The 12,830-nt window shown below is 38.8% G+C and overlaps 1 protein-coding gene across 1 annotated transcript in view; it reads right to left on the bottom strand.

Moving 5' to 3' along the window:
* The window catches only part of Plcb1 (phospholipase C beta 1), a 727,531-nt gene that overhangs the window by 113,263 nt on the left and 601,438 nt on the right, over positions 1-12,830 (bottom strand). Inside the window, exons 27-28 of the mRNA XM_048811856.1 lie at positions 8,792-9,011; positions 806-986 (exon numbers count right to left, since the gene is read on the bottom strand). Of these exons, the coding sequence (XP_048667813.1) occupies positions 806-986; positions 8,792-9,011 (401 nt within the window). The remainder of the gene's footprint in view (positions 1-805; positions 987-8,791; positions 9,012-12,830) is intronic.

The following is a 12,830-nucleotide window of genomic DNA, read 5'->3' as shown; positions in this document are numbered from 1 at the left end:
ATGATGCTAGCCTGAGGCTTAGCATAGATTGCTTTTACAATATTGAGGTATGTTCCTGTTATCCCTAGTTTTTCTAGAGTTTTGAACATAAAGGGATGCTGTACTTTGTCGAATGCTTTTTCCGCATCTATCGAGATGATCATATGGTTCTTGCTTTTAAGTCTATTGATGTGGTGAATGACATTTATTATGTCCCTACTATGTGTCAAGACCTCAACAAGGGAGAAAATGTCACAATCCATGAAAAAAAAATGGTGGTGGTGGTGGGAAGTGAAACTGATCTTTAACGGAGGGGATGGTGTTTGTCTCCATAGGGAGTCCCAGAAATTGGAAAGATGACATTTCCTATCAGTCCTTGGTCCTTTAGATGTTGACTCTTTAAAATGTAGGAGAGTGAGCTGTGTAATTTTTTTTTTCATTTCTTGAGAAGCTCAGTGATACAGAAAATGTTAGATTTACTTGCAGCATGTTCTTAATTTTGTTAAGTAAGGCTAAGAATTTATTTACTTTCCTGTGCAATTTCCAAAGATACCCCCAAAACCAATATCCCCCAAATGAATTAGGGTCAATAAGAACAATAAAGCATAGCCACATTGAGGGAATTGAGAAGAGCTTAGTGAAGATGGTAGAATCATGGAGTGTAGAAAATATTAGCATGGTAGACAACGGGTGGCCTCCATGGTCTCCCAAGATGGTACCATTCGCACCTGCCCTTGTGCCCTTTGAGTTACGCCAGAGCATAAAACATTTTCTATAGGAAAGAGATTTCAGCCACCCAAACATAAATCATGTTTCTTGGGCTTACCAGTTTAATATGTTCTCGCTTCTGGTATTTTTCACTGTAATATTGTTCTTGCCGAAGATTAAGCAGCTGCTGCTGTTGTTTGTCCTTCAGGTCTATTAACTTCTGGGTCATTTCGGCATCCAGGGCAGCAAGATCTTGCTCAATTGTCGATGAGCCATGGTCAGGGCTGCTGGGCTCTGATCTGCAAAGACACAAAGCTTGGCTCACAAAGCATACAGGTGGTAATAAAGCGCAGGGAAGGCTGTCTGCAAGAGTTCCTCCTAGAGAAGCCATCGTGTTTGGAAATGAATATTTTGATAAGCCCAATGTTGAATTCAATAATATTGGAAATAATTTTTTGATAAGCCACTTGTTCTAGAGGATGAGACTTCAAAGACAAGTTTGGCAACAGAAGATCTTAAATTACAGAAACAAATGAAATTTGTGTTGCTCCAGGAAGAGGCAGGGGCCAAAAAGAAAAGGAAGCTCAGGAAGCCAGGAAGCTAAGAGTCCTAACCAAGCCAGGAAGCTGAGAGTCCTAACTGTAGGGGTGGTGAGAATGATAATCCTGTTTGGGAAAAACACTGTCTAGTAAAGGTTTTTGAGACCTTCCTCTTGTTTACTTATTTGTTTTTAATGTGGCATGTACAATGTCATCCCAGCTCCATTTTCTCTCTAAAAACTTTTTACTATGTTGAGTGAATTCTCTTGGGGAAGGTTGAAGATGTGCCATATTTTGCATATGGAGTGTTATGGATTGAAAATAGAGAGCAGGTACAGACATCCTGTGCAGATAACCTTCCCAGAAAACTTCTGAGTTCTGTTTCTTAAAGATTCTTAATAGCAAGGGCACATTATAAAATATGGTTCTTTGGGGGCTGAATCAACTTAATTGATATCAGTGAGGTCAGGGCACATGATAGTCAGTGTAGGTAATAAATGATTGTGTCAGAAAGATGGGGGCTAATTCAGGAGGAAATGAAATGCTAATATCTATAAAGCCTTCCCCCTTCTCCTCCACCAGTTGCCAAGGATACCTGTCTCCAAGGAATTGTTGTTCCCTCTAAGGAGTTGTAGGAGTATAATGAAGTACCTCCTGGGTGGTTCCTTTCCTGACCTTTTGGGCAGATATAGAGAGGTACCTCTGGAAGGCTTCTCTCCCATCTTTGGCCCACCTTTTGGCTACCAGTCACGTAGTCAGGATGGGTAGGAGAGGCCAAGAGAACAAAGGAATTCTAACATGTATAAAAGAGGCAGGACACCCCCACTTCCTCAACACCCAGCTCTGAGGCCCCTTCTCTGCAGAGAAGTCTACCTCTGTTCTATCTTTTAAATAAAACTTGCTTTCTAGGCTTGCCTTGGCATTTCTCAGGAGTTCTATCTTCAACATTCCAGGGAAACTGAACTTGGCACTGATTGATTCTCATCACCAGCAGCAACATCACTACCCAAATGGTACTTTCCTCAAAGTGCTTCAGTTACAAAGGAAAGGAGATGCATGTAGTGATATATATATCATATTCATAGAATAAGCACTTCATACTGAGTGCTTATTCTGTGCAGGAGGACTTTCTCTGCACTGTTCTTAAAGAGTTAAACAGATCTTTATAAGGTTAGGACTAATGTGCAAATAGGTTAAAACAATTCTCCCTAACTCATGTCATGATTTCGTATAATTTTGTACTTTGTATTATCACTTGTAGAAAACAATAGAAAGGGAGACAGAGTATTGGGAACAAGAAACAAAGGAGATTTGCTGTTTTTGTTTATATGGAGCAGCCCTCAGAAAGAAGACCAAACCACCCATGACATTCATCACATTGGACTTTGCCTCCATCTTCTTTACTAGCAATCAGATAGAATTAGGAAGAGAATGTTTCTTAGAATCAGCTGTTACTAATTCCGTTACTAATTTTCTTTAAATTAGCTTAGCATCATTGGCCCCACAGGAAGCTGGTGATAAGATCTTACTTAGCCAAATAAAAGATTCAGAACTCTCCCCAAATTTTCTTTTTTTATGTGCAATGCTAAATGAGTACACCACTCTCCCAAACTCATGGATACTAGCATTGAATTTTCTGAGATGGCTGCCATTTTGGCATGAGCATAAGTTACATTTATCATCTTGTGTAGTTGGAAGTCAGTATAGCCAGAACGTAAAAGTGTTTCTTCAATCAGCTGCAAGAACCACAGCAGAGGCAACTCTCATTTACTGACTACTCAACATGTGCCAGGAGCACTCACAACAGCTTGCTATTTAGGCATGATCCTCTCCAGAATTATGTGAGGACCCGGGATCTCAGTGAGACAGTTTGCCCAAGGACACAGCATAGGGGTGCTGCAGTATACCTGCCTGTGGACAAGCATCCCTGGGAGACACAGACAGACAATACCTGTGCCTTTCACAAGAGCACAGTATCATCGCAAGCCATGTCTGAAAAAAGATTATCTTTGAGTGAACTGTTCTGCACATTATACGGAAAGCTCAATTGAGACAATGGATAATTTGAGTAAGAAAATAATCTAATGGACATAATGCCGATTTGTTATTCCAAGGTATTTTCAGGATTTTATCACGAAATAAAGGAGATGGCAGAGAGACATAACCAAGACCTTGGTGGCTTTGTTTCTTCTAATGTATCTTTAAATAGTATGTACTTGATGATTTTTTTTTTGTTGTTGTTTTTTGAAGGAATAGTATATAAACACATCTAGGTGAACAATGTTTCCGCATCTTCTGTAAAAACAGGGTTGAAGGCATTATTCCCAAATGCTGCTTATATAAGATGCATGAAATAGATTCTATGGTAATTTAGTCCTGGGAAACATTTGTCTCTCTTGAAAGAATAAGTAAGTTTCCCTTAATCAGATGAGGAGAACTATCTGATCCTTATTTCCTTTTCTCAGAGACTAAGAGGTTAATTCAGTGTTCAAGGACAGAAATTACATTAAATGGGTTGTACTGTCCAGTGGAAACACAATGTGAGCTACACATGATATTTTTCCATGTAATTTAAAACTTTTAGTAACCTCCTTAAAAAGTAATAATAAGTGAGGGGTTGTGCTGTAGCTCAGTGGTAGAGCATTGATCTAGCATTCACAAAGCCCTGGGATCAGGCCCTAGCACCACCAAAATAAATCAATAAGTAAGCAAATTAACAAATAAATAAACAGTATAAAATACAGTATATTTTATTTAATCTAATACATCTAAAATATTATAAACTCAACATACAATTAAAGGATCTATTTGATATTATACCCTTAGAAATGTGGTGTGAATTTTTCTATTACATAATATCTCAATATTGACAAGCCACATTTTAATTATTGTTGCTGGGGATGGAACCCAGGGCCTTGCATAAGCTCTACCTGCTCTACCACTGAGCTGTGCCCCTTGCCCAGGTGAGCCATTTTCAAGAGTTCAATAGTCAACATGTGGACAGCAGCAAAGATCTAGGTAATAGTTTGAAAGTTCAGTTTGTTCATGTGTGTATGGGAGTGTGTACTGTTTTTTTATTTTTGTAGGATTTTTACATACATGTCACCTATGATGCTATTTTGATACTCTATTGGAAGCTTACAAAATGTGACTTAAAGTAAATAAGTGAATAAGCAAACATATATGCACATATCACTAAAGGAGAAATTTTGGAGATGTCTTAGGCCACACTTTGCCTATACCAGCTTTGTAATTGCAGGTAAATGTTAATGTCTTTAGCATTTAACTTCCTCCTTGAAGAAGTGATAAATTTCACCTAGATGGCTTCTAAGTCTGTTCCAGCTCTAAAGAAAGATGATTTTGTTACTTTTTAAATCTCAAGTATTGCACTTTGATTGTGCTTTCAAGTGAGGCACCCATTACGTCATATGTCACAATATGGATCTAAAACATGCATCTTACCTCTATCACCGGCCTGGCATCAAAATAAGATGATTCAACAAGGGTGGAAAGGAAGGATGGAATGCTGCCTGCCTTATTCCTGGCTCACATGCTCATGCAGTTGCAGGTTGATTTATCACATTTTCAGTTAAAGAACAAAGCTTTATTTCTCAGGGGAGATTATTATAAGTCAAGCCCCTGAGAGACTCTTTAATGAGAAAGTCAATGACGATGTTTCCCAGAAAGCTTTGAATAACTGCACAGTTAACTCCACATATGATTTCCTAGGGCTGTGCAGATCAGTGGATTATCTTTGACCATATTATGTTCATTCATTAGCCAATATATGGAAATTCAGGGTATCTGGTTACAGTAATTTGTACACTGTAATTACAGAGAATGAAGTGGAGAGATAATTTTAAATAATTTAAAAGATTTTTTCACCTCTGTGATGTATAATTCATTAAAATACCAAATATATATTGAAATTGAAAAGATATGTTTGCCTTTGGAAATGATAAATCTCCTAAACTATATATTTTAATATCACAAATAACATTTTACTTTTAAAATGGTGTGAGTGAATGTTTACAAAGATTTTAGTACAATGCCTTTCACAATATTCTGTTAGTGTTATAAATATTTTTGATATTTAGTTCAATAAACGCTCAGAAAGATGAAGATTATTTGTGTCCCAAAAGGACAAAAATAAAATTTAAGGTAATGCATTTTTATTTCCATTTCCCTAATTATTAAATTTTGAATATTTGTATGTAAAAATGAACCTTATTGATTAGAGAGCTACACTTTGCAAAATATTATTCATTGTCAATAAATTCATACTACAAGCCTGCATAGGATGTTCAAAGACATTCCAGGAATCTAAACTTAGAAGAATAACTTTGGACCTTACAGGATAGTTGATAAATAAATTTGTTTATTTGGGTATTTTTATTTCATGTATCCATTCATGATGTAAGACACTGAAGGAAAGGCAGTTATAAAGATTCCAAGTCCTTTGTAGGACTCTAGAAACACTTCCAGGAAGCAGTCACATGCCTGCAGAGATGCAGGTTCCAGATCTATTATTTCATAGACACAGGTGGGCTCTTGGCAAGGTGGGGGTGGGTACCATGCTATGGCTGCACTCTGACTGCAGCCTTGTGTGTTGCATGTGCTACTGGTGGGGGCACCATTTTACTGAACTTCAGGTCCTTGCTTGTCCAGGGTGGGTGATGGCTGTATCTACTTCATGGTGCTGCTGTGGGAAATACATGGGACAGTGCGTATAAATGCTCCGGACTTGTTCTAGGTGGAATGGTGTCCCCTCTAACTTCATGTCCTTCCCAGAAGCTCAGTTTATTACCTTATTTGGAAATTAAGGTAATAAGGAAATTATTACCTTATCCTAAGTCACGCCTGTGCAAAGAGAATCTATAAGCCAAGGTATGTCAGGTATTTCTCACAACCACCAAAAGCTAGAAGAGTTAAGGAAAGCTCCTCCCCTAGGCCTTTCAGAAAAGGTACCTGCTGGTACCTTGATTTTGGATTTCTAGGCTCCAGAACTGTGAAGCAATATATTTATTTTAAGGTAGTGGTGCATGGCAGTCGTAGGAACCCAACAGAGTTAGTGGCGCATGGCAGTTGTAGGAACCCAATAGAGCCTACACGCCTGGATCTTCCTTGACACGTAGTAGAGGGGCTTGTCTAGGACTGGAAGCAGCCCCTTACCAAAGGTAAAAAGAGAAATCTCTGTGTGGTCGGTCATACTAGTGTCCACCAAGTCTGGGGTAAGCTATGATACCAACCCAAAGTGGAATTCTAAGAGCAAATGATATTTTGAAATTCATATGGAAATCAATAATCCAAAAATTGGGATTCTGACAGCTGGCACATACCTTGGTTGGAGTTTAGAGGTAGGGCTTGCAGCCTTCATGGCAGAGATTTGCAATTTTAGAAAGTCCATTATGCAGGAGAATCCTAATTCCCTCTTTTATCATGGTGGGATCTAAGTAGGAGCTACAGGGTTTTGTATGGGGCACTGGGGATTAAGGATGGGAAGGTAGACAGAGACTGGACCCAACGAGCCCTTTAGGCCACCCTTCTATTTTTTAAATGACTTTGAAGGATGCTAGACCAGGGCCATCAATGGCAAGTGTCTGGACCAGTCGCATTGACAAACCCTGGCAGCTTGTTAGAAAATTCATAAGCTCAGACTCCACCCAAGGCCCATGTGACAGCACTCTGTGTTGAGGCTCAGAAGCCTGTCTTTGAGCAAGCTCTCTGAGCGATTCTCATGTACCTCATGTGTATATATCGGTCTGGTCTAGATAAAAGTCCGTGAATAGATTTAGCCTGGAGTGACCGCATGAGTTTTCTTCTCCACATGGATTGGTTTCCTCCAAGTTTCCGACCCCATATCCTAGGCTCCTCTTAAAGTCAGCTATCCATCTATTCTCTCCATGTCTACCACATCATCCTAAACCAAACCATTATATGACATCACTTGGCTGGATTCATGAAAATGTTTCCCTACTGGTCACCTGGCTCCCACACCCAGTCCTCACTTTGAATTTTATCCATCGACCAGCAGCAACAGCATCACCCACCTTGGACCTGCTACATCAGAGCCTGTGACTAAGAAGATCCCTGGTGACTGTATCTATCTGAGAAGGCCAGCTAAGGATCTCTCTTTCATTCAACAGCTGGAATCATTTTTGGAGAATATTAGTTAGACACAACAATTCCACTTATTTTTTTTCCAGTGGATTTGTATTGCACTTACATAAATTCTGGATTATTCATACAAACTCTGAGAAACCCAGTGGTATGATTCTCTCTCCAATTTCCCAGACCTCATCTTGTTTCACTCTACCCATTTTTTACTCTGTCTCACCTACTTTGCCAAATTTAGAGTTCTTGGAACAAATCCATTTTTTTCCCCTGCCAAAGGGCCTTTGCATTGTCTGTTCCCTCAGCATGGAATAATTCTCCCTCATCCCTTACATAGTTGGCTATGATTTATTCTTTACGTATCACCTCTTTACAGATTGACATGTCAGAAGAGCTCTCCTATCCCAAGCTAATCTCTATCACATTATCCTTTTCTTGATAGTATTCATCACAGTCTGAAATTATTTGGGGTATTCGTTGTTAATTGCTTATATTTCCCATATTACCTCATTAGCTACTTGAGGGTGAAAATTGTGCAGGTTATATTCATTACTGAGTCCCCAGGATATAATATGCATTAAATAAATATTAGCTGAATGCCTGTGTGAGGAAATGCTTCTCCCATCAAGCTCTGGGTACATGAGGCTGTGGGGACCCCGGTCCCAAACATAATGCAGGGCATTATGCGAGATAGGGCTACAAGAATTGAGGCTTCTGTTTTCTCTAAGACAAGCTGCCTCTTCAAATAGGTTCTAGGGACAGAAGGCCATTTTTTTTTTTTATACCTGCCAGATTGGCAGCTGTAATATAGGCAGTCAGTCAACTGGGATTAGGTCCATGAGCAGAAAGAACTAAAGGAAAACTTGATGTCTATTCTAAGAATTCAGCTAAATAAAGAAAGTCACAGCTGAGCCTGCTACTCTGCACCTATAGTCCCAGCTGCTTGGGAGGCTGGGACAGGAAGATCAATTGAGTCCGGGAGTTGAGAAACAGCTTGAGCAACAGAGCTAGGCCCCATCTCTTGGAGGTGAAGGGGGCGTTGGAGGGGGAGAATGATAAAAGAAAAAAATCAGTAAGTTCTTTCCACAAGCAAAAGTGACTCAAAAACCATACAGAATGGAGCTGTTTGCGGATTGGGAGGCTGAGGCAGGAAGATCACGTGTTCAAAGCCAGCCTCAGCAATTTAGCAAGGCTCTAAGCAACTTAGTGAGACTCTGTCTCTAAGCAAAAAACATGAAAAGGGCCAGGGATATGGCTCAGTGGTTAAGTGCCCCTGGCAATTCTTGGTCCCCCCTCAAAAAAAAAAAAAAGAGTTATAGAGAATGGAAAGTGCTTGGTGGCTTTTCTTTTTTGGTGGTGGGATAAATACACAATATGGCATTAAAAACACAACATCAGCAAGCCTTGGAATTGACTCTTCATGTGGTAAAACAGATACTCGTTTAACTCACTTTTTCTTGCTGTCCTTTTTGGCTGACTTCTCCAGAGCTGCCCTCCTTCTCAAGTAGTCATTCTGAATCTCATTATATTTTGTAGTGTGTTCTTTGATCAGGTCAGTAGTTTTCTTGTGGTGTCTCTTCACCAGGTCTTTCATTTCTTTGTAGTGCTTCTTTTGAAGTTTCACGAATGATTTCTGTTGCTTTAGCTCTTCAATCGTCTGTGCTTCCACTTCTGCAACCAAGGAGCATAAGAGCTAAGGGACAGGAAGGAATGACGGTACAGAGGAGCAGCAACCTGCTCTGTGAGCGACAGCTGTCTGATCTTGGCCAACTGAAGCTTAAGAGTAAAGTCAGATGCCAAATAGATCCAGGTTTTAGTCTGTCTCTATCTCCTGCTAATTCATGGCTGGGTTACCAACTTCTCTTCATTTGTATTTTATTTTATTTTAAGTTGGGATTCCTTAGAGGCTGAGCCCACAAGGGAATATTCAGGTTCATGTGACTGACTAAAGGCGTCCCAGGGGAGGGAGATGAAGCAGGCACATAGGGCAGGGGCAGCAGCTGAACAAGGATGTGTCTCAGCTGCTGTTGAGCTTCTGCCTGATCCCAGGGAAGCTCAGGAGGGTGGATTGTCCCCCAGGCTCAGTCTCCTCTTAAGCAAGAGGGTCAGTTTCTCACATCTTTGTATAGTCTGTGGGCAGTGGCATAATCTTCTGGACCAGGGTCTTCCTTTGGGCTGAGGGCAATTTGGCAAAGACAGGGAAGGCTATTGCAGCCAACCCCTCCCACAGCTGGGACATGGTACACCAGATGTGTGGGAAATCTGGGCAGGACACCCATGGCAGCCACTTCAAGGATTTAAAACACTTGTACTACTTTATAGTGAAATGAAAGAATTCACAGAAAGTGCTTAACAGCTTTTGACATTGTGTCCATAGAGGCTCAGTAAATAATTATGCAGATTCCTTAGTGCCATCTCTATGGGGGACCACTCACAGTAAAGACACCATACATCTGTACAGGTATCTCAACAGTATCCAGCAGTAAGATGTCTCAAGGGAGCACCCTTTAATTTAGTTTGCAGGCAGGCATCCCAAGGGTTAGTGCCAGCCTATATAGCATCATATTCAATGTTGAGGAAACATTTATTAGGAAAGAGCCTGACCTTAAAACAATCTGTACTTCGCTGACATATTTCATAGATTCTAGAATCTGCATTTTAAAAATATGTTCACATTTCTGAAATAAAAATACTACTTATGGTCAATGGGCTGCCAAAATTTTGCAGGATTCTTCTTTCTTAGCAATATATGAACAATGGGTGTCTTTCAATTGATGGAGTCTTAGCTTCAGTGAATTATCATTGACTTGGACCTAGATTAAGTCAAAGTTTACATATTTCCATCCTTTGATCTGAACTTTTTGCTTTGGGGAACAAAAAAAAATGTTACCATAAATATTTAGAAATGTCAAGAGATTCAGAAATAATATATGCCATGAATAACAACAGACCTGAATAGAAAATGATATGCCGAGTGGATAAACACTAAAATCAGAACAATAATTTATGTTCCTAAATGCTCAAATCTTTAAGTAGTTGAAATACACTTCCTTCCCTTAAATGTGTCTATTCTCTTAACATTTTTTATTTAAAAAATTTTTTTTTTGAGATAGAAGCCATGGAGAAAACCAGGTACATTTATTTAATGGTTTCCTTCATGTCCAAACTGACTCATCATGGTAAGATATCACATTAAGAATTTATAATCCCAAGGAATTGCTGCATTTTGGGAAATAGATTCAACCCCATTTCCTTAAAAATAATTCGCAGCGTATCAGCTATGAATGGTTTAAAAAAGGAGCTCCAACTTTTGATAAAATTTTCACATAAAATTCTGTATTATAGTTGGGTACAGTGGTGAGTACCTGTATCCCAGTACTTAGAAGGCTGAGGCAGGAGGATCATGAGTTCAAAGCCAGACTTAGCAACTTATAGTGAGATGCTAAGCAACTTAGAAAGACCCTGCCTCAAAATACAAAAAAAAAAAAAAATCGAAAAATGGGCTGGAGATATGGCCTATTTCTGGGTTTGATCTCTAAAATAAAAAAAATAAAAACAAATAAAAAATATATATTTAAAGTATGTAGATAGAAGGCTATTCCTATGACACATTCTAAAGTATAAAGGTAATGTCCATTTATATAGACACAAACATTCCTTCTGAATGAGTCACCAAGACATAATAAGGCTAATACATTGCCACAGACCATTGTATTTTGTCTATGCATTTATGTATTTTTAATTTTGGGGGAACTGGAATTTGAATCCAGAGGTGCTTAACCACTGAGTCACATCCCCAGCCTTTTAATTTTTATTTTGAAATAGGGTCTTGCTCAAAATCATAGAATTTGCAGGGAAATGGATGGCATTAGAGCAGATTATGCTAAGTGAAGCTAGCCAATCCCTAAAAAACAAATGCCAAATGTCTTCTTTGATATAAGGAGAGTAACTAAGAACAGAGTAGGGACGAAGAGCATGAGAAGAAGATTAACATTAAACAGGGATGAGAGGTGGGAGGGAAAGGGAGAGAGAAGGGAAATTGCATGGAAATGGAAGGAGACCCTCAGGGTTATACAAAAGTACATACAAGAGGAAGTGAGGGGAAAGGGAAAAATAATACAAGGGGGAGAAATGAATGACAGTAGAGGGGGTAGAGAGAGAAGAGGGGAGGGGAGGGGAGGGGAGGGGGGATAGTAGAGGATAGGAAAGGCAGCAGAACACAACAGACACTAGTATGGCAATATGTAAATCAATGGATGTGTAACTGATGTAATTCTGCAATCTGTATATGGGGTAAAAATGGGAGTTCATAACCCACTTGAATCAAAGTGTGAAATATGATATATCAAGAAATTTGTAATGTTTTGAACAACCAACAATAAAAAATTAAAAAATAAATAAATAAATAAAATTAAAAAAAAGAAATAGGGTCTTGCTAAGTTGCTTATGGCCTCACAAAGTTGCTGAGGCTGGCATTGAATTTCCTCTCCTCCTGCCTTAGCCTCCCGTGCCACTGGGATTACAGGTGTGCTCCACCTGGCCCAGCACATTAATGTATTCTTGAAAAACACTGGATACTTATTTTAAGCATCAATGTGATACTGTTTTCTATGGAACTAAGACTTTTAAGATATTTTGTTTGCTTCTAATGTACTCCTCAAGTAATTTTTCCATGCATATTTTGTGTATTTTTGTGAAATATGAATGCTTACAGAAAAGTACATCAATCCTAAATACACAGCCCTGTGTATTTTCATAAAGTTAACATGCTTCAAATACCATCACCAACGTGAAAAATCAGAATATCGCCAGCACTCCAGACACCTTCTTTGTGGTTCCTGCCCTTACCAGGTATAACCCAATTCTGGGTTTCTAATGGCATGAATGGATTTTGCCAATCTTTTGTTTTCTGCATTATACTTAGGAGTGTTATCCACATCAGTGTGTGTGACTTTCTCATGACTGTATCCTATTCTATATTGTCAATATGTTACAACTTATTCATGGATCTTACATCCTTCTGGTTGTAGACATTTGGCTCTTACCCAGGTGCTCTTTTGGGTGAATGTGCTTGTACATTTCTGTTGTGTATTGGACCAAATATTTTAAATATTTTTAGGACTCTACAACTTATTGAAAATTGTATTGAAGAAAGCTTATATTGATTCTAGGACCACTAGTTTAGGTAAAACTAACCAAATTTAAAATGATTTTAAGCTGTATCACGGTTCTTAAACACCATGCATTTTATGGTCACCAATGGGTGACATTCTGCATATCTAAAACATAGTTAATTTTCGGCATTTTAGGAAGAAATGCATTACTGTTCACAGGGCCACACCCAGTAGGAATCTATTCTTTGATTCTGAAATAGCTATCTTGTAAAAAATATATATTACTTTTATGCCAGTAAGGTCCTATTTACTAACTATGGTTATTTCTCTCTGATTACATCATGTAATGTGGCATATATATATATATATATATATA

The sequence above is a fragment of the Marmota marmota genome, unplaced genomic scaffold (genome assembly GCF_001458135.2).
Source record: "Marmota marmota marmota unplaced genomic scaffold, marMar, whole genome shotgun sequence".
Classification (NCBI taxonomy): domain Eukaryota; kingdom Metazoa; phylum Chordata; class Mammalia; order Rodentia; family Sciuridae; genus Marmota; species Marmota marmota.
The sequence above is the reverse complement of the archived record's forward strand: the minus strand, read 5'-3'. Positions and strand labels throughout refer to the sequence as shown.